This window comes from Penicillium diatomitis (genome assembly GCF_028827545.1).
Source record: "Penicillium diatomitis strain IBT 30728 chromosome Unknown utg000001l_segment0_segment0, whole genome shotgun sequence".
NCBI lineage: Eukaryota > Fungi > Ascomycota > Eurotiomycetes > Eurotiales > Aspergillaceae > Penicillium > Penicillium diatomitis.
In genome coordinates, this window is record NW_026623173.1 from 2,129,711 (window position 1) to 2,150,119 (window position 20,409).

Sequence of the window (20,409 nt, forward strand, 5' to 3'; positions counted from 1 at the left end):
TGATAGGATCAGCCTGTTCAGAGAACTTACAGTACCCTCTGTAGTAACTATGCAAGGTAACCATCTGATCTTGGCCACTACAAGGACCAGCTATGACAAGGCAAGGAAAACTAGTATGGTGGCTTGCGTGGCTACATGTTGCCCTCGGCTATTGTATGTCTTCACTTGTTGGGTGCATTTCTTCTTGATCTTCAGGCATCTCGAAAAGACCCGAGCCGCTGAGGTGTGTATGAAGTGTGGTTGAAACTTTTGACCTTCCATTCAGGCCGTTCATGCCGTTCAGGCCGTTCAGGCCGTTCAATTAAGTACAGACACCCGACCAGAACTGATTTACACAGGGATTTTGCACGATCTCCTACTCAAGACTTTTTATTCCATCAGCCCGGTGATATCTAGTCTACTTTCAGAGGCCCATGATAAGCACATTGTACAACTGCTCTTGCCCCTGCCGACCTGTATCACAGCTACCATTCACTAAACTCAACCCTCCTCTGCAGCATCTCTACCACTCCCTGTCCCGTCTCGAGCCTTCTTGCGAGCAACACGACCAGAACGACCTCCTGCAAAGGGAGAGTTGAGCGTAAAGTCAATATGCTTCTGAGAATCAAGCTGTACCATGAACGAGGGAACATTGACGAGCTGCTTTCCGACCCTACACACGAAACCCATCAGGATCAACCATCAATCTGAGATAAGGGCGTCCAGCTGCGCTGCGATAAGCTACTTTGGAAGACTTCTCACCTGGTGTGTCGCTGACGAATCAATACACGCTCATGATGAATCGATCGCGCAAGTCCCAGGCGGAAGATAACTGTCTGCAATCTGCGCTCGAGAAAGTCCTCCGGCCGGAGAGATAGGCCGTAGTCGAGGCACATGTGGGACTGGTCGAGCACACCTTGGCGAACGAGACGGCGGGTCAGGGCGTTCCCTTCGAAGAGGCGTTTGGGGTCATTTTCTTCAAGGCTTGAGGAGGATCCTATTTTCAGTAGTTGTATCGTGGGAGCGAGGCTTGCTTATAAATGGGTGGAGATGCTAAATGATATCGTTTCACGAACCGAGCGGCACGGCGGATTTTGGACAAAGTGTACTGAACACGCCAGACCTCACGTTTGTTCACAAGACCGTATTCACCGATGAGCTTGAGCTCGGCATCGCTAAAATGAACAGGTGGTGAGCCCAAAACTGGGGGAGTATACTGGAAGTGAGGGGTCAGTCTTTATGATGGAAGACAGAAGCTCGGTGATCTCCGGGCTGGTGAGTAGACAAGAAAAAACATACAGACGAGCAGCACCGTAGGCTGAACTCAGCTATCGCCAGTATACCATTTTCCCAAACACTAGATAATCAGAGAAGGAAGAGACATACCATGCCGGGGAGTACGATAAGTCTCGGACGAGATGGTCCTAGAACTCCTTTTCAGTTTCTCTCACCACGCCGGATTCAACTTTGAAAGCCTCGAAGCTCCCATCCCCAGCCCTCGGATCTGACAACATACGGAACAGGGCGAGCGCCCATCGTTTTGCCACACAAAATGTCAGGCAAGATACCAAAGAACTGCCTTGCAAGCTTTAGGATCGAGAAGAAATCCCACAGCACATCGTTGAGTGGGTAGTCATTTCTTAAATAGCGAGGCCGTGGGCAGGGGCTCGGTTAGACCGTGAGATGCGGGATTGTCTACTTCAATATCTTCATTCTGCCGTCGCAAACAGCGCCAAGAGTGGAACTTTGGGGTGCGATTGATCAATTCCAACATAGGATAATCGGTTCATTCCTTACTTTAATGTGAGTTGGTCAGCCTGGGGGTAGGGAGGGACTAGTGAACCTAACCGATGATTTCTGAAATGTCATTGATTCTGTCTCAACGGAGTCTTGCAAGGTTGGTGGGTGATGGGATACGATGAGAGTCAGAATTAATGTCTGGGTCTTCACTGACGTTTAAGTTAATCTCTTCGAGGCAGTCTAGCTCAAGGTTACACAGCACACTCAACTTATGTCCTGAGCTAGAGTCGGTCTGATCAAATAAAATATGATTTGAGGAGCTCGCTACCTTCAGCTCGTGTGTGCATGTAGCTCGAAATATGGCGGATGAAACAGAAAAAATTGGCAATAGAATGTAAAGCTGCTTTCAATCAAACGCTATTAGGATTGCTCCTGTAAGAGCTATCGTCAAGAAGAATTCTCGAACATAGCTTTTGGAGGGTCCACGTCAAATACAGCTTGAATATCACCGTGGGGAGAGAATCCAGAGAAGGTCCACTGGAAGAGTGACGACCGCTTGTACCCCTTTGTTGTGTCTCTGTTGGGCGAGCGCCATAGCTGATGCCGCTCGTAGAGACTGATGGCCAACAAAAGGGGCGCATTGCATACTCTCGCCGCTGCTACATTGACCTTGTGAAACCATCGCGGGGACAGCATGAATTTCAGGGGAAGTAAGATCATTAATGCCACAATATTCAAGGGGGGTCGATACGCGAAAATGGCATCACTTTTGACACCCTCGAAAGTGAGGACCGCGCGACGAAAGTGAACTTCGGCAGCCGCGTTCTCCACAATCTTGGCAAACGTGTTGGTGAGCATGGACACCAGAATGGTAAGGAAAAGTGTGTTGCCGAGAAAAGCGAACGCGATCATCAGTGCAGGCCCGAGAAGGACGTGAAAATCTACCGAGCGCTCAAATCCCGTTCCGTCGAGTCCAAACCAGATCCAAAGCAGCCATTTGGAGATTGTCGCTGGGCCAGGCGGCTCGACACTGGATTCCGCGCGAGAATTAATAAGCCATGTCATCGAAAGGAAAAAGCCCGCGAAACACCACGTGGCCAGCAAGGTCAGAACCGAGAAATCTCGCATCATCGCACGAAGAGAGATGAAGAGCATGTTGTCTGGCATCAAATTGCATGCCAGTCGCGGTAAAAGGAATGGCGCCGCGATGCAAAGGACGTGTAAGGAGGTCGCAGCCACCTCCTCGCTGTCGAAGAATCCAGCATACGCTCGTAAGGTGAAATACAGAGAGTAAATGATGAAGAAGGCAATATCGAGGAATGACCACACATTCTGTGTGTGGACGTACCATCCATGCTCGATAATGGCCGCAAATTCCTCCAGTAGCCAGCCACTTGCATAAGTGCAGAAAACAACCTCGTAACCGGTGACAGCGACGCCGTCTCGTTTGATCATGGTCAGCCCATAAAGAAGCAGGAGCACGGCGAACTGGAAGATCTCAATGATATTGCGAAGACGCGGCACGATCAGTCGGTGATGGTTGAGAATTGATGCTTTTCGAGGGTTGTATAGCGAGATCGGACGGTGTTTGTAGTGATCAGGAATGATATCGACGAACGAGAGAGGTGTGTAGATGACTTGACCGCGGTAAACAGCATCCACAACTTTTTGACAAGCCGATGAACTTAGAAAAGCCTTGCTTTCAGAGATGATCGCCACTTCTAATGCCGTGATCTTGCGCTCGTATCCCCCGCGTTTCTGTATTGGCCATTGGCGCGCATTAGGCTGGGCTATGGTGATTGACTCTGGTGCATTCTGGAATGGCTCAAATCCTGCTACCAAGATGTTTGCTAGCAGCAAAAGACCGGCATGACCTGGATTGTCTTCGTCGAATCGACGCAAGACTCTGCTTGCCAGTATTTCACAAAGGGTTGCGCGAGTGATGCTGACAGTTTGTAGGTGAACCTCATAGTGTTGTTCTCGCAAGAACTGAGTGCGATTCACCAGTAGGCAGAATACTGCGCTATTATTAGCCGCGAATTGCACTTGGCTGTCGGTAGAGGGACGATGGCGAGCAGGTATTTTCTGTATGAGCACCTCATCATAAGTACATACCGACAGATACATCATCAGGGTTGTAGAGTTGATCAACCAGCGGTCTCACGATGAGCATGTTCATTTGAGGGTCGGAGAGTTGTTCCGAAGTATAGGGATCATCTGTTGTTCTCTGCTTAGCGCTATAGCTCGGCGTTGGGTCGACTTCCACTGACCTATATTCCGTGTGATGAGACGGCGAATTCTGTAGCAGGTATCAGAGCGCCTACCTTGCCACAAAGAGATTGAAATAAGAGTGTCATTTGTGGACCTACCGGTGAATGTTTCGATATACTGGAAGGTTACTATGAGGATCAGTCCCAGATTGCTCTGTTGACTGTGTCCTTCGAAGGGAGTCGGTTTCCGAAACGGCCTCGTCATCCGAGGCCACGTCCCTGTATTGATCCATACTTGTGATGTCTCACGGGCCAATCTCGAGGATTAAGCTCAGCGTAAACGAGAAGAAGTGAAGGCGATGTAGAGGGTAAAGATTAGATCGGAGTCAAAAACTACCGGGCTCATCCAACCATCTTGAAGATCCTCGCTCAAACTCCACTTCCACATGTACCGTGAGTAGAGAATTTTGCCGCGGGCGGTCTTGGCCTTGCCATTATCGCGAACGTTCGTGAAGGACGTTGTTGACAGCTGAAAACTGCTGTATCGGCTTGCTTAAGCAGGCACAAGTGGAGACATGCTTCTCGGGCAGACTCGATGCTCATTCGCGACAATATATCGCGCAGCCGCGTCTCCGCTTATCTCCGTTGACGGCATAGGATTCGCTTGGCCGATCTTGCGGTTGTCGTCATTCTTTGAACACATTATGATCAAGGCAATGTTAACTACTTCTAGGCTGCTAGCCCAGTGGAAACGACCGCTGATTACACGAGGTCCACTTACCGTACGCTACATTAAAGTCTTGTCCTTCCCTCAATGCATAGACATGTTTCTCCATGCACCATTGCAGCCGAGCCTGTTGCCAACGCTGTTATCTCACGGAAGGCCACGCTCGAGGCCACTTGAAACATCGCAAATTCGCGGTCTTCTTGGCGTCTGGAATTACCCTCTTGGCTACTGTTTAATGGCAATTCAGTCTCCACAAGCAACAAGCTGGGCACAAGTCATATTGACACTGCCACGGATGATGGAGCTTATACTCCAACTTGAGTCCAGATTCATCATCTAGGTAGAGATTTTCTATCGCGAAGGGAAATGGAACGTAGGCGAATTTCAATGTTCATTTCTCGGACGTGGAGACCTCTTGGTCGGCATCTAGCTAGATACCCCGACCCGCTTAAACCGAGCATGAGTGCTCCCTCTCTAGGTAGGTAGCAGTAACCTTTCTATTGATCGTAACATGATGTTCATTTTAGCTGAGACCTAAGGTAGCCATCTGCATTGCTCTCTCGTCGACAGGTCGCGTCGCTGAAGGTCAATAATCGATGGACAACGCACTGGATACGAGGAATCATCTATTGGGGCTGGCGGATTTCAATGGTCTGGAGTGTTTCAATGCTGTCAAGTCTATTCTATTTCATCCTCTTGAGGTGTACAGATCAGAAAGCACACAAGAATTATGCATGCACCACGTCGCAAGATTAGAGGGTGGCCAGGAACATCAGAAGGCAAGAGGAGGAGAAGAGATGAATTTGCGAAAAAAGTAAACCGCACCAAGGAGATAAATGCAGTGCACGGGTTCCTCGAATCAGGGCAGAGGAGGCGCAAATATTGCTTTTTGATATAATACACACCCTAATCCAAAGATACGCTCATATTACAGAGGAGGTGCCGAGAATAGCGGCGAATGATATACGTGAGGTTGGGGTGAAATCATTTGGCGGCGTCGGTCTTCTCGCCCAGATCGTGGTGAGCCTTGGGAACCAGTTCGTCGCCCTCGGCCAGCTCGACATTGGCGGCAGCCGAAGATGGAGCCTCGCCCTCGGGCTCATCATCCTCCAGCTCCGCGCCGTAGACGTCTGGATGTTGACGGAAGCAATCTTGCATGCCCCTGTAGTATTCAGTCAGCATTATACATTTCCTTCTCTGCTCCTAACAAACTTCCTGGACGAGATATACGTACTTGAACTTTTCAATACACTCAATACCCTTGGGCTCCTCGTTGGAGTAGACGAAGCAAGAGAATGCTGCCCTGAACTCCTCGCCGCAGGGACCGTGGGCCATACCGCCCAGGCAAGGGCAATCCCAGTTGATCTCGCCGGTCTCTGGGTTGAAAGCCGCCGACTCGGGGGGCTCCTCTGAGTCAATGCCTACCTGCGGGTTGATTTCCACAGCAGCGGCGTCCGCGGCAGGATCGGCGGGCGACGTCGTGTGGGCAGGCGCATCAGCCTTGGGCTGTGACTGGGAGACAACCTTCTCTTCCTGGATCTTGGGGGTGACAGAGTTGAGGCTGGGTGCGGGAGTGTCTTCGGTGCTTTCTTTGTTGAGGTGGCTCATGACGGAAACTGCATCAAGATCCAATAATCAGTACATCTCCGGTGGTACAACACACAAGGCAGGCCAGAGATCAATCAATGCGACGAGTCCGCATAATGCATCTGTGATACCGAGGGAATTTGGCGGATTAACTCTGGCAGGCACGTACAAGAGGGCTCACTAGCAAAGACATCGCTTGTGTTGTAGTAGTAGACGGCGCCACCCGCCAGACCGAGGCGGACAAAGATGCTCTTCCAGCTTCGCGGTTTGGAGACAGGATTGGCGGTGCTTATCAATCGAGTGTTTGCCGGGATACGGGCCGCGACAGCAGGCGCGCGAGCCAGCGCTCGAGCGGCGGGACGGAACATGATGAGGACAATGATGTTACGAGTAGGAGAATCAACCGAAAACCAAATGGAAAGAGGAAAGCACCACAGTCGCGACGAACAAGACCAGGGCGCAACTCGGAAACGACGGAGGATAAGAAGCCGAAGCTGCGGACGGAGAAGTTGGTGGAAAGAGAAGTGGATTCCGGCCTGAGGTTTGCCTGTCAACCAGTCACGTTGCACGGAGCCGCTTTAGCACGCGACTGCATCTCTTCTGTTGCTAGATCACTTAAGAGATCTGGATTTCATGGGACTCTTGACGAGCGCATAAAACATAATTGAGCTCACTAGACTACTGGAGTATTACAAAATGGAGTGGGATCCAAGCCGATTCTTCCGGCCTGAGGGAAGTCCGTCCCCTTATGCTCTCTTGATGCTAAACCAACCAATCAACGAAAGAGCATTTACTGTCTTGAGTCAACATGGTAAGTGCTTGGATGACGCTTCTGAATCAGATTGACTGGCCTATCAAATATGTGTAAGGCCATGTTGACGCCGAGGTAACTTGCTCACTGACCATCTTCAATCTGTACAGCTTCTTACATCATTTGCGCCGATGGCGGGGCAAATCGTCTCTTTGATATGATGAAGGCTCAGGGCAAAGAATCCACTGAAGTAAGAGGCCGTCACTCGAATTTAATCTTAAAATGTTTTTGTAGCCACGGCAATATGGCAACAAAGACAAACCTGTGTTTCTAAAGATACAAGGCGTCAAGCACTCCGACTTACACATCACTCAGCTTCCGGACAAAATCATCGGCGACCTGGACTCCATTCGCCCCTCAGTGCGACAACATTACGAGAAACTGGAAGTATCGGTAGTCAAGGACCCAGATCAATACTCAACAGACTTTACCAAATGTCTCAAATACCTCAATAGCCACGCGTCAGAGATCATTCAGTCACCGCGAAAACAAAAAGTCGCCACGTCAAGAACAGGCCAGGAAACCATTTCCACGAATGAGTCCTGCTCAGTTCCGTCACCAAAGCTCGAAATCGTCATCCTAGGTGGTCTTGGTGGTCGAGTCGATCAGGCCTTTTCGCAGATTCATCACTTGTACATGATGACGCAGACGCAGCGCCAATTACAGGCCAGCTCCAGCTCGCAGGATGTGAGCCCTGGTGCTGGGGGCAATCTGTATCTGATTTCCGAAGAGAGCATCTCATTTGTACTCCAGAAGGGCAAGAATATCATCTTGACACCACGCACGAACCGCCCTCCGGAATCAGAAACCATACGATCTGGCCTGAGCCCTGATGAGGCAGGCGACAACGATGGACCACCGTCAAGCTCAGAAAGGGAATACTACTTTGAAGAGAACATTGGCATTATCCCGCTTTCAGCACCGGCGTCAATTACCACACAGGGATTCGAGTGGGACGTTGAAGATTGGCACACCGAAATAGGCGGCCAAATATCCACAAGCAATCACATTCGGGCTGACAAGGTGGAGGTTTCCACGAATGTACCAGTCTTGTTCACAGCGGAGCTAGCTCAAAGGCTAAAACGAGCCTGAAACGAGTGTCTGTGTGTCTCCAGGCCACCGTTGCTAAACGTGAGAATAGGCGGGAGGATGTATGTCATATTACTATCGACTTGTGGTTCAGACAATCACTTCCTCACTCCCAATGTGATCAGTATAAAGTTAGAGAGAAGAGGAGCATTGCGATAAGGTGAAAACGACAATAGCTTGTAAGAGGCAAGGACAAACAATTCGAGAAACCAGCGAAGCACCTGCCCAAAAGTCCAAAAAACCATACGCCTCCCCTTGTTCATCAGACATGCCAAGAAGATACCAAGTGATACAGGTCGAAGAACACCGCGCCCAGCGCACCAAGCCCATATCAACAGCCCACAACGTCCATCACTCCACGAAAACCCCTGCCTCCGGAAAAAAAGCAGGATGCGATTGAAAGACGAATTGCCTCATGTTTGCTGGTCAACGTATCACAGCCAACGATTAACGTGTGAACATTCCCGTGAAATACATCAGGTGTATCAACGACGAACCGCACGGTCAGCGGGGGTCGTCACCCTCGCATACCTGTGTCGAGAGACTAGAAGCAGCGAGTCCGGTGAGAGAGCAACCCGCATCTAATCAATATCGGCTATGCTCATTGCCGGCGGAGAATAGCCTCGTACAGAGCGCCAAGCACACCGATTGCGGCGCCAGTCCACATCCCGTAGTAGTTGCCGGGAACAGCGGCGTTGACTTTCTCCAAAGCAATCTTGCTGTACATGCCCCAGAAGGAAAAGCCCTGAACATACACTTTCCAGACCATCAACGCCTTGGCAATGTTGAAAGTGATGGGATCAAAGGTGCTGATGGACGATGATGAGCGACCTCGACGCGCACCGCCGCCAGTAGCAGCGTACCAGCTCAAGTTGAAGAAATAAGCCGCCACCAGCGGGACAATCAGATTGGTGAGTAGCCACAGCGTGAAGGTACCCCAGAAGCCAGGAGTCAACAGGCGGAATAAGTCAGGAACCTTGACGGGAATAGCGGGCGTGTGAAAGGTGCGGTTGGCATCGATGGTGGTCAGGAATCGATTGGGCAGCTGATCAGATACCACGGTGTAAGCTTCAACCAACACAACCAGGGCCTCAATCGCAAAGAGGCTGCTCAAGTTTGCGCGCAGAGAGTGTGTGCGCTCAGTGACCCCCGACGAGGTCCAGGCTTGCTCGATTCCCTCGCGCACGCGCGTAGTCTGTCGATCAATGACATCTGTCACGACAGCAGGAGAAGGGGGAACATCGAGGACCGCGCGCGCTCGGTGTGCGGACCGGCGCACCACCTCGGTCGGGGAGACGGGCGACTTGGGCGACTTGGTGACTGTACGAGACGGCGGTTCCTCAGAAGAGCTGTCGCGAGAGATTAACGGGATATTCTGTACATGGATACGCGATCATGATGCGATGGCACTAGGATCTCCCTTACCTCGCCTCTTCCTGTCTTTGCGCGGCGGGCTTACGACCCGGCGTCTTCTTCACAGACCCAGGGACCTCGACTTTAGGCTCGCGCTTCACGGGCGAGCCTCCACGAGGCGGCGCGGACAGACGCTTATAGTAATCAGCCAGAGATTTCTCACCCGCAAAAATGGTGCGGTTGCTGCTCAAGTGCTTGTCCAGTGTGACAGCAAGTTCAGATTTGTTGAGGTCAGAGAAACTGCGATGCGGGGAGCAAAGAAGGTCAGCGCGAAACGATGCAAATTTCCGTTAGCGCAGCGCATGTCGCATCCTAGAGCGCGCGACGAGTTGAAACATACTCTTGGAGGTCAGTCTTCTCTGCAAACTCAACCAGCTCCGGCTTGCGCAGCTTATTCAGATAAGGTAGGCCGCTTGACATGATGATTGCGGGAGGATAAGAATCCGGGTCCAAGCGGGCGCGCACGTTCAGATGAAACACAAGATGGTAAGTCTAGCCAACCAATTCGACCATGCAAATGACGGATACAATAGTGACAATTGTAAACGCGACAGAGTTACTTGGTATTTGAATGTAACACGGTAACGGATGTTTCGGGAGAAGAGGGGAAAAGAGTAAGTGTAAATGCAAGGAGAGGAGGGGGGATTATTAAACTGGGGACTTGGGGCTTGTTTACACGCGGATCGCCAAAACAAAACACACTAGCGCGTCGGCTCTTTGTTCTCTGGGGAAAATTCCCACTCCGGTGCCGCCTGCCACTTATGATGGACATTAACCTTTCTTGATGATATCATCCAGATCTATACTGCCCAGCTCGGAGTTGTGAATAATTTTGAAATGTTAGACAGTTTTGAAGAACCCTATGAACAGGTGACAGTCACATATCATACATGTAGTGTATAGTACAATAAGCCGTTTCGGCTGGTCTAGAGAAACTAGTCTATCGGAACATTAAATAGGAAACAACAATATACTGTACAGTGTACATCCACACACACACACACACCATGAACCACCCCGTGTAGCAGACCAAATAATATCAGGAGACGAAAGAGATTGTGGAAACCCCAAAAAACAAGCCAGAAAAAAAACGCCACCTCGATGGAATGAAATCCATTCCAAATGCATGCAGGCTGAGATTGATATTATAAGGGTCGATCCGCGTCCAGATAAGCCTGGTAATACTCCAGTTGCTTGAGAAGATATTGGTACATCACTAGCATGGTTCCGCTTTGGATGCTTGTCCAGACACCACGGGGGCCCACGCCGCGGAACCATCCAGCAAGCCCTTCAGTGCGGTAGATCATCTTCAATCCTGTAAAGACCGACGAAGTATCAAGTCGCGGGGCACCAGGAGGAGAGACTGATGTAGACGGAGAGGAAGTTGAGATTGGTCGCGAGTGAGTTTTTGATGACTGGTGGGCTTGTGCTGGAGTGGGCGCATGAGGCCGGGGACTTTCTTTTGGAACATGATCACCAGACAACTTGCAGTTTGCTTTTCCACTGGATTTTGAAGGTGGATTCTGTTGAGTTTGAATGCGTGTTTTCACCACGTCCAATGGACAGGTGATCACACCCGCCATTCCACCCGCGGTAGCAGCCGTCAGTATTTCCAAGCCCAGTCCAATCTCTCTCTGGCCAACCCATTGCTTGGCCATGTTTTGCTCTTGCTCATAGAAGGCAAACTGCAGCGCAGAGAATGGAAGGTCGCGATAGATCGTTGCCTTGTACCCATGATACAGCGCTGAGAAGCCCTCCCTGTGCACGATGGTCCGGAACGCGTCGGTCAGGCCGCGGTAGTTGTAGCCTGAATTGAAATACGGATTGTTGTAGCGACCTTGTAATTGAAGTCGAGTCTTGAGGACCTCTGACGGAACATAGACAACCGATGCTGCCAGGTCGGCGAAGAAACCACCGGACAGGTATGCGATGTTCTGATTGATGCCGGCATCGATCATTGCCCGTTTGGTGAACTCATAACAGCCAAAGAAGATGACTGTTCCCGGGAAGGAACCAAGTGCAGCTGGCGTCACTCCACCGTACAAGCCACGAAAGAAGCCTTCTTGCCGATAGATGGTGGCGTACGATGCGGTCATGGAGGTATATCTGGGAGGGATATTCGGATCGCCTTGTTGGCGAGTTTTGACGGTATCAAGAGAGTGCATCAACATGTCACCACAGGTGCCTCCTGTTCCGCCTGCTAACATTGCCTGCACAATCAATCTGTTGTCAGCGTTGGCACCTCGATGGATCAGCACTGAGCGGAGCAGCTTCGGTATGACCATACATGCAGATACGGTGGCCGCGGCTCTTCCTCCTCCATATCGAAACCTTCATTCTTGCGATCACCCTGAATGACGCCAATATCCTTTATCCCATCGTTGTAGGTGGGTGTCGCCGCGCGTGATGTTGTGGATGAATCGGATTGCGCCGTCGTCGAAAACAGGCTGTATACTCGCGAGGTAAGGCTCATGGCAGAATGAGCCGACACTGGAATCCCGAATACGGTCGGGGCCGGTCAACTGAAGAAGAACCTATTGCGTGAAAGAAAGAGGGAAGCAGCCCTCGGCGAGAGTCAAGAAGACGAGTGAGGAACAGGGACAAGGAGGAAAATGCGCTGCTATTATGATGAGAGAGATTAATCTCCGTGCATCTTCGGGCCCGGAATCAAAATTCTGGTCCGGCGGTGTTTTTCTTCTCTCCGCCTACGGCCGCTCCGGGCAGAACATGCGTCATTATTGGGTCTGGCGGTCCTGCCCTGAGCCGCCGCATACAAATTGGTAAATTGGTCATGGGTTAACTGCGCCACAGGTGACTTCGTAAGGCATTAAGTCATCAAGGCATCAAGCCGTCCTACTAGCACATTCAGTTGCAGTAACCACGTTCCTTCTGATGAAGTACCGGACAACGACTCAACGAAAGTCGGAGTTTGCCTAGATGCACAATGCTCACATAAACGTGGTACTTCGTGATGTATTGTCTCGACAGACGTAATTGCGCTATATATCAATGCAGATCAAGCATCGTCATGTTCCTCCAGCCTAGAGCCGCCACTATGAAGAGCTGCAGACTCAGAAACTGTAACCATAGCTGTTGATTTCTGATCTACTCACTTGACCTCTTGGGGATATTTTTTTTTCGCCGCGATTATTTTGATGCTCTGGGAGATGAGACCTTCTTCCGACGATATCTCCCCAGTTCGTCCATTGTCTGGACAGCTTTGAAATCGAAGTTACTGGTCGTGAATCTCAGCCTCATCCCACTCACCTGGCGTGGAGGGCTCTTCCATATCCCACACGCTGTCGCTGACTATCGAATTTTTCTCCGAAACTTGGCCTTGCCCCCAATCGGAGTGTTCGGTGACGATCAAGACCAAGTCTTCGCCTTCGAGCTTACGCGTCTTCAACATTATGAAGCGCTTTGCACTGCTTGCACACTGCGACGACCTTCTAGCCCGGTGATGTAGGCGGCTCAAAGTGTTGTGCCAGGCGGGTATGGATTCTCTCTGCAGGGTCTCCTTGGAGATTGAAGAGGAATAGATCATATACGGACTGGGTGTGACATACATCTTCATTGCCGAGCTGCACCAGGATGTCTCTTCACTAGCGGGTTCAAAAAACTCACATGGCCTACAATCATACTCTGGGCACGTAGATGGAGACCTAGGGGCTGAAAGATACAGATGGCAAAATCCAGGTGGTAGTGGACTGCCAGATTCTGCCAAACAGTCATGGATGGGAAAACACCTTCACTTGGGCAGATCGCGTAGCAGAGACTGCCCCATGCAGGATGAGGCACGCTTTTCGAGGAATGCTAGTCTCGAAAGTAGTAGCATAGTTAATCATGTAGAGGACTGTCGACGGTTCTTCTCAAGAAGAGACATCGTTCGCAATCGTACTTGCTGCCTTGTCTTTACCAAGGTTCTCAAGGAGCTTGAGGACACCGCTGCGAGTGAAAATGCTCATCGTTCCCAAGAATGAACAGCCCAGAGATACCTTGTCTGATGGGTCCATGCGGTCCCAGATGATCAGGAGATATTCCGTTAGGAGCTTGGCTAACTTCATGATGGGCATCACTTGTATGCAATGATCTCGAAGTTACAATGTCGGTAGCACTTCGAAGTCGTAGTGCTATCGAAGCTTGGAGGATTGTTTGCCAAGAATATTCGCCGTGCTGAAGAGCCGAGGAAGTAAGGCGGAATATCACGATGAGGTTGGCGATGCTTCGAGTGAAAAGGTGATACAGACGTGGAGTCGTGACTGGAAATCGTCAACTGCAGAAGCTCATTCGGTGCATGGACGTGCGGGAGGATATTTGAAGGACGTTTGGGACTCGTGCGCAATGTCGAAGTGATTGAAATTGCCTGATTCAAAAATACTAGGGCAACTCAAGTGCATGTGTTGGCGAGATGGAAGTGCCCGCTTTAGGTACCCACGTGTGCTTAGTAGTTTGCTCGGCTGAAGGGCTTTATGTCTTGTTAGCAAAAGTACGTTCATCTTAATAGGACACATAGGACACGGATAAGGACTTGATTTTCTCTCCTTTCAGCATAAACGGAGTGTGACGAGTTCTATACCCCGAAACCATTGAATTGTCGAATGTCATCGTCGCACCCAATCCCGTTGTGAAGAAGTTTCGGAGGAAGGTAGATTCTTGTTCTCGCTGAAGCGTGGAGCGAGGCTCTAACTTGATAGTTAATGATGCCATGGACAACTTCCAATATCATAATCAATGTGAAATGTGTTTGGCTCCTGGAAACCGCTTTATCATGCATGCTCTGAGCAGTCTCGAAAGTGGAAATGGCTGGGTGTAACGGGACTATTGTTTTTTAGACCAGGAGGTCTAGTAGTATCCAAGCCGCCTGAACGAATACCTCTGTGGTGATCTCATACGAGGTAGATGCCCTCGGACTCATCAATATCCTCATACATCTCAGACAAGCTGTCCTCATTCCAAAGCTGAATCCACACATTCCAGAGCGCACGGGTCCAGCATTTCATCCAGCCCTGAAAGCCCTCAACCTTGTCTTCAGCATCACTCTCATCGTAAGCGGATATCATTCGCCATTCGATGACTTTCACGTATGAGTCAGTCTCCGTCTCACGATCGTCTCGCATGTCAGTTTTAATACAGTCGACTGTCTTGTGTTTGAGCGTCTGCAGTGACTCCTCATCAATCATGATACATACGGACTTCCCAGGACTGCTCGTGTTCACCTCGGGTCCGTCGCTTTTCACCAGGGCCTCAAAGTGAGCGCGAATCTCTGGGATGGACGCGTTGTTGAACTGTTCGCGGTCGTCACGGATGACAGATTGGTACTTGGCACTTGCTTTTCGTTTCACATCTGGACCTTGTAGATAGATCGAGGGCCAGCCGCCATCATTTTCAAAGTCCTGCTTGATGGCAGCCTCGATGTATTCGATAGCTTGCGGGAAAAGAGTGTCTGACTCTGTAGTGTAGGTAGTGCGATAGATGTGATATCCCCAGTCTGGAAGTTTCTTGCGAGTCGTACTGAAGAGTCTTGGAGTGTAGGACAACATGGTCATTGAGTGGCCTTGGCCTGCATTCAAGAGAGGCGCCCAAGTAAGTAAATGAAAAGAAGATTCGTTGATACTTCAGGGTGGAGTCCTGACAGAGATATCTGAGAAACATTTTTCGGTGTGCTTGGACATTTCGGCAGAAAACTGCGAATGTGGTTTGTTCGCACGGTGCTATAAGGCTATCCCAACAAAGGGACTACCTATAGGTATTCGTCATGGATGCTAGCAAAGTGGTCACGTGGAGCTCACCGTAGCACCTGCACAAGGTGGCCCCACGAAGGCAATTGAGGTGTGAGGCATACAATACTTCCCCGCACTAGCTCTATAAGAAGACATGGTAGAAAGAACTTCCAAAAAATAATAGGATTGTTTCCAGAGAGAATAGGGAGAACACCTCGTTCACGCAAGAATACTTCCGTTCTGGTCATATAGATCTGGACAACGGCAAATTTCCCCGGCTATTGACTATTCTACTAAGGGAGCATATTCTGGCACTAGCCACCTGTGTCACGTGCGGCACCTTCGGGGTAGTGCTTTGATGATGTTCCAACGCGGTAAACTTTAGGTAGGTGATTAACTACTGCCATTTAGGTCCTGCCACCAACGATAGGTAAATTGGGGCAGAACTCGGATTCATGCATCCCCCAGACGGGAATTTTAACCTGAGTAAAGCATGATGTCAATCTTTTCACTACGAATCGACTCACGCAGCTTGTGGCACTTCAGACCTTCAAATCAAAGCCTGGCCGCTCGGCAGATCTTCGGAGCCCGTCCAGCGTCTTGATCGGGTAGCCAAGACGGGATTGTGGCTGGCCGGGCCCTCAACTGGAAACTGGAATGACTGCGCCGCTTGTCCGACTGGGCATGTCTTGCTTTCGTAAAGGATACGTCGCCCGCGAGCAAATCGTATAAATACTTCTTCATTTGTTGTGAACTTTGGTAAATGCTCGAACGACATTATTTCAGACTACCAGAGACATTTTCATAACCATCCAATTACACTGCAATGGCTGCCCACGCAAAGCGCCCCGAAATCATCCAACTGTCCCGCGATTTGCGGGGCGTTCCGCAGTGCGACGACTATGAGCGTATGATTTCAGGAATGATGTTCGTGACTTCTTCAGCAAGGTTTCCCATATATCTCACTGGGACGGGTTACCAGATTGCCACTGGATCCCTGGGATAATCTCTGACTCTATTTAGGTACAACCCACTCTCTCCCAAACTGGCCGAGGCACGTCATATTTGCCGCGGCCTTGCCGACGACTACAATAAACTCGACACCAAGTCAATTTCCTGGGATCAAGTGTCCGACAAACGACTGGAACTACTCCGCAAGGTCTGCGGGAAAGTTGGGGACGGCACATTCGTGGAACCTCCCTTTAGACCAGACTACGGCTGTAACGTCGTTATCGGAAAAGACTGTTTTGTCAATTGGAAGTTCGTCGCTCTACTATGAGCGCACTCCCCCAATCGAGAATTAGGCGCCGGCTAACGTGTTCTTCTCTCAGTTTGACCGTGTTGGATACCAGCCTGGTCGTCATTGGTGACCGAGTTCAGATTGGTACCGGAGTGAGCCTTCTGACCGCTGGACACGACACAAGTATCCTCTCACGTCGCAAATTTGTTGAATTCGGACATCCTATCTTCATTGAGGATGATTGCTGGATTGGTGCCAACGTAGTAGTCCTGCCTGGTGTACGTATCGGTCAGGGTTCAACCATTGGTGCAGGATCGGTCGTCACCAAGGACATTCCTCCGTTTTCCGTTGCAGTCGGAACACCGTGTCGCGTGAAGAAGACGATTCAGTCAGCGGAGGACGAGGAACAGGATCCGAAAAATCCTTATCGTGATCTTGTGCGTGAGTTCTAGACCATGCAGTGGCATCTCGATGAGAGGATGGTCGTTTGGTAATGTCAATTCAGTCACGACACTATTAGCTATGGTCCTGTCATGACACCATGAGAATCTTATGAGTCACCTAGACTTTTTGTTCAATCTACGTGAGGACTGAAGCTGTGCATGTGACTGCCATATGGGCAATGGTAAACCGGGCCATTGAGGACATTGTTGGGGTTCTGCCAGCTTTTGTCGAGGAAATAGGCTGGTAGTTGGGTGAGGACCATGGAGAAATGCGTACTGTAAACTAAAGTCAGTCGAATGGTGGTCCTAGAGAAATCGTCCACTGAGATTGTTGAGAGTAGAAGCTAGAGAGAAGAAAGATATAAAACCCGCCCGCGAGCCTTACACATGAATGATGGCAGCAGAAAGAGGCGAACTCGAGACGTAGCATGCTGCCACCGCGGTAGACCTGTTAATTTCTTGCTCAATCTCTATGAAAATGCCCAGCGTACCTAAAAAGCAAATAATTCGAGCTAATTCAAATAAATACTCGGTTTTGAATGTCCAGGCCATCAGTGCAGTCGATACTTAAGCAAGGTGATCGCGGCACATCACATAATTCCCGTTTATCACTTATGTGCGAGAAGAGGACTAGTTATAGTCGTTTCGGCCAACTATGAAAGAGTGACCGTTTTCTCATTAGATGCGTCAGTGTGCTGTGCTGCCACATCGAAGAGTCCCATGGCAATGCCTCCTGTCTGATAGCTATGGCCGGGTAGCTCTGTATGAGTCATGTGTATTAGCCTGGAGACACCTACAGTCACAACAATGCTAATTGCACCATGGTACCTCTGAAGTACACTCACTACGAAGATTGTTCGAAGAGTGGACTCAAACGAAACTTCAAGCTTCTTGCGCAGCTGGTCGCATACCTGAAGGAGATACTTACGATTCGTATCATCTGCTTGGGTGTCTGTTGCAGCGGCCACAACGGACTCAATCTGGCGGGTCAGATCCGTGAGATGTACTGACGACATGCTGAAAGCCGTCAAGACGAAATTACTGATCCCCTTGAGCTAAGAGTGATCCATCATACGGGACGCCGAGAACTAGTTCTCTTCAATAGTCAAATTGTGTAGGCAGGACCACGAATGAACAAATCTGTGCGGCACAAGAGTGTATTTCTGAGTGCTCGAGATCAAGCTTCCCGTATTCCATCCATCAATTGCAATCTCATGTTGTGACGCTCTGCATAGGTTGAGAATGCGATTTCTGTTGGCAAGCTCCATCAGACCTGCCCTTGAATAACGAGGGAAAGCAATGTTCAAAACGATAGCCTCGGATATCCCCATGTCGATCGGGCTGAAGCGGAAGGCGCCACGGCTAGTGGAGTTGGCGCCAGTAGATTGTGGATCTTGAACTGTGCGAGAGTGGGTCAACCCAATCTTATACACGAATGATCTGCTGTAATTTCGTTCTGAGGTACAGTCATTCAGTAATTTCCTTGTGTATACACAGCTGGCTGCGTGTCAAATTGGGGGCCAAAGCCAAGATATTCATCGACGAGTCGACAGCCCTGCACCATCACTTGAGAATTGTGGTCATCCCATGAAATTTGAGACGGTCAAGGCTGTATCATAGGATGGGATTCATACATATGCACGTTCTGTGAGATTCAGCGATATTCGCCAATCAATTCATACCTACCCGACCTCCCTAATGTAACGGGGCCTTTCGAACTAGATCTTTGTTGTGACACTATTTGACTACTGGATTTTGATCCATTGTGCCATATGGGTTTCTCGAAGCTTATGTACCAGTAGAGGCAGGAGATGACGCAACTTGAAGCCACATGAAAATGCCCAGCGGACAACATACTGTAAGGAAATCACCTGCACATAGATTGTGTATAGATAACGACGTGTATACTAGACTAGTAGACTCGCTGTACCGCGAAAGCGTGACTAGGAAGGGACGGGTGCCGATGGCGGCTCCGCTAAGATACTTGTCGACCAATGTACAACAATGTACAAGTTCACTTCAATGAATTTAAATCTAATGAATGCCTTTGCTCTCTGGCTACACAAGGTAAACGGTCGGTCACGACCGCCGAATGATCGCCCTCAAACCCAAGCCACCAAGCCGATAGCAGCCAACGCCGACGAGGCGACAACTCCCCATGCGATCTTAACAATCTGTTGCTTACTGGTCAAGGTGTAACCAGCAGACGAGACGACATATCGAATGCCATTGAACGCATGGAAAGTAAAAGGCCAGGCGAAGAAGAACTTCATGCCGAGCTTGGCAGCTACAGGCAGGGCCCCAAAGCTCGCAGCGAGTGTAGCCGACGAAAGATCCGAACCAAGCCAGGGAGCGACCATGTAAGATGCCGCGAAGAGGTACAGGCCCCCCGAGAGAAGAAGACCGGTGTTGCGCTCCATGGCGGAGCTCACTGAGTGCACCTGCCATTTATAGATGGCCAAATGGGGTGCGACAGGGCGCTGGAGCCGTTGACGCTCAAGCTCCCTCAGGCCATCTGCGGGCTTGTTGACTTTGAGTTGTATCGTACCGGGCTTCGTCATCTGCGTTCTGTAGGGCGAGTCTTCAAATTTAGTATAAGGTGTGGCTATGACTTTGTTCATTGATATGTCATACCGAGCTTGTTGTTGCCAGACCATACCTACGATCGGCCTGGTCAAGGGCGGGGAGGCCGCTGCGGCGCGGCGCAGGCCGAGCATGGACGAGACTGGGGGATCAGATTATCAGTGCACATCCAATACCGTCAAGGTGAGGGGGAGAAAAGCGAGTGACCCAAGCTGCGGGCTTCTGTACTTACCCTTGGAAGCCAACATCACGTTTTTCTGAATCGAGCCTGACATGGTGGATAGGGTGGTTGAATGCTTCCCGAGTCACACAACTCGGTACACACAAATAGCAGAGGAGGAGTGAGAGGGCTGGACGGGAAAGAGGTCGACCGTTGGAGAAGCTGGCTTGGCCTAGTGCTGTTTGACCCCCTGCTAACATAGCAACTGTCCGGTCGTGTGACTTCTGCTTACGATTTGACTTGAGACCTTGCCACTTGGCGTATTGCTGGTTTTTGTTTTGTAAAATGTAAACAATGTATGAATGTAGTCATGTACTGACCCGGTGAACCCATATCCACTCAACAGCCTTAGCAGGACAGAGAGTCGGGGAACAGCCATCGCTTGGCTAAGTTGGCTGGAAGATTCAGTTCGCCGGGCCCCGGATTGGTTCAGTCAATGACCAACCAGCCAGGCTTTATTTGAGCCGAAGAGTATAGGAGATTTCGCTTTACTCCGGTCCGTTCCCTCTTTTTTTACCTGCCGTATACTCATGACTGGATATATGGTAGAATTCCACGAAACTGAGTCAAATTGCCCATTATTCAATCACTACAGTCTTCCTTGAGTTGAAACATAAGGGACCAAGATAGGACAAAAACATACAACA

At 50.0% G+C, this 20,409-nt stretch overlaps 12 protein-coding genes across 12 annotated transcripts; 2 read left to right on the top strand and 10 right to left on the bottom strand.

Moving 5' to 3' along the window:
- Positions 1-480: 480 nt before the first annotated feature.
- On the bottom strand, positions 481-1,515 carry N7539_000621 (40S ribosomal protein uS4; the record flags this gene model as incomplete). The annotated part of the gene is made up of 4 exons (XM_056930225.1): positions 481-652; positions 742-963; positions 1,056-1,154; positions 1,496-1,515. The coding sequence occupies 4 exons, from the start codon at positions 1,513-1,515 to the stop codon at positions 481-483; spliced, it is 513 nt and encodes a 170-aa protein (XP_056794518.1).
- Positions 1,516-2,166: 651 nt separating this feature from the next.
- Positions 2,167-4,222, bottom strand: N7539_000622 (uncharacterized protein; the record flags this gene model as incomplete). Its single annotated transcript, XM_056930226.1, has 3 exons — positions 2,167-3,737; positions 3,835-3,989; positions 4,089-4,222. 3 exons carry the CDS (start codon positions 4,220-4,222, stop codon positions 2,167-2,169), a joined length of 1,860 nt encoding a protein of 619 aa, XP_056794519.1.
- Positions 4,223-5,640: 1,418 nt separating this feature from the next.
- On the bottom strand, positions 5,641-6,611 carry N7539_000623 (coiled-coil-helix-coiled-coil-helix domain-containing protein; the record flags this gene model as incomplete). Its single annotated transcript, XM_056930227.1, has 3 exons — positions 5,641-5,818; positions 5,891-6,272; positions 6,413-6,611. 3 exons carry the CDS (start codon positions 6,609-6,611, stop codon positions 5,641-5,643), a joined length of 759 nt encoding a protein of 252 aa, XP_056794520.1.
- Positions 6,612-6,939: 328 nt separating this feature from the next.
- Positions 6,940-8,146, top strand: N7539_000624 (thiamine diphosphokinase; the record flags this gene model as incomplete). Its single annotated transcript, XM_056930228.1, has 3 exons — positions 6,940-7,054; positions 7,165-7,244; positions 7,289-8,146. The coding sequence occupies 3 exons, from the start codon at positions 6,940-6,942 to the stop codon at positions 8,144-8,146; spliced, it is 1,053 nt and encodes a 350-aa protein (XP_056794521.1).
- Positions 8,147-8,744: 598 nt separating this feature from the next.
- On the bottom strand, positions 8,745-9,976 carry N7539_000625 (uncharacterized protein; the record flags this gene model as incomplete). The annotated part of the gene is made up of 3 exons (XM_056930229.1): positions 8,745-9,492; positions 9,569-9,796; positions 9,897-9,976. 3 exons carry the CDS (start codon positions 9,974-9,976, stop codon positions 8,745-8,747), a joined length of 1,056 nt encoding a protein of 351 aa, XP_056794522.1.
- Positions 9,977-10,701: 725 nt separating this feature from the next.
- N7539_000626 (putative mitochondrial carrier protein) lies at positions 10,702-12,029 on the bottom strand (the record flags this gene model as incomplete). The annotated part of the gene is made up of 2 exons (XM_056930230.1): positions 10,702-11,766; positions 11,844-12,029. The coding sequence occupies 2 exons, from the start codon at positions 12,027-12,029 to the stop codon at positions 10,702-10,704; spliced, it is 1,251 nt and encodes a 416-aa protein (XP_056794523.1).
- A 636-nt stretch (positions 12,030-12,665) lies between these two features.
- N7539_000627 (uncharacterized protein) lies at positions 12,666-13,124 on the bottom strand (the record flags this gene model as incomplete). Its single annotated transcript, XM_056930231.1, is given in 2 exon segments — positions 12,666-12,774; positions 12,793-13,124. 2 exon segments carry the CDS (start codon positions 13,122-13,124, stop codon positions 12,666-12,668), a joined length of 441 nt encoding a protein of 146 aa, XP_056794524.1.
- A 2-nt stretch (positions 13,125-13,126) lies between these two features.
- Positions 13,127-13,620, bottom strand: N7539_000628 (uncharacterized protein; the record flags this gene model as incomplete). Its single annotated transcript, XM_056930232.1, has 2 exons — positions 13,127-13,369; positions 13,438-13,620. 2 exons carry the CDS (start codon positions 13,618-13,620, stop codon positions 13,127-13,129), a joined length of 426 nt encoding a protein of 141 aa, XP_056794525.1.
- Positions 13,621-14,442: 822 nt separating this feature from the next.
- On the bottom strand, positions 14,443-15,096 carry N7539_000629 (uncharacterized protein; the record flags this gene model as incomplete). The annotated part of the gene is made up of 1 exon (XM_056930233.1): positions 14,443-15,096. One exon carries the CDS (start codon positions 15,094-15,096, stop codon positions 14,443-14,445), a length of 654 nt encoding a protein of 217 aa, XP_056794526.1.
- A 1,006-nt stretch (positions 15,097-16,102) lies between these two features.
- On the top strand, positions 16,103-16,968 carry N7539_000630 (sugar O-acetyltransferase; the record flags this gene model as incomplete). Its single annotated transcript, XM_056930234.1, has 3 exons — positions 16,103-16,203; positions 16,300-16,536; positions 16,608-16,968. 3 exons carry the CDS (start codon positions 16,103-16,105, stop codon positions 16,966-16,968), a joined length of 699 nt encoding a protein of 232 aa, XP_056794527.1.
- A 644-nt stretch (positions 16,969-17,612) lies between these two features.
- N7539_000631 (uncharacterized protein) lies at positions 17,613-17,975 on the bottom strand (the record flags this gene model as incomplete). The annotated part of the gene is made up of 2 exons (XM_056930235.1): positions 17,613-17,719; positions 17,888-17,975. 2 exons carry the CDS (start codon positions 17,973-17,975, stop codon positions 17,613-17,615), a joined length of 195 nt encoding a protein of 64 aa, XP_056794528.1.
- A 1,086-nt stretch (positions 17,976-19,061) lies between these two features.
- On the bottom strand, positions 19,062-19,817 carry N7539_000632 (succinate:quinone oxidoreductase subunit C; the record flags this gene model as incomplete). Its single annotated transcript, XM_056930236.1, has 3 exons — positions 19,062-19,527; positions 19,594-19,684; positions 19,775-19,817. The coding sequence occupies 3 exons, from the start codon at positions 19,815-19,817 to the stop codon at positions 19,062-19,064; spliced, it is 600 nt and encodes a 199-aa protein (XP_056794529.1).
- Positions 19,818-20,409: the final 592 nt, after the last annotated feature.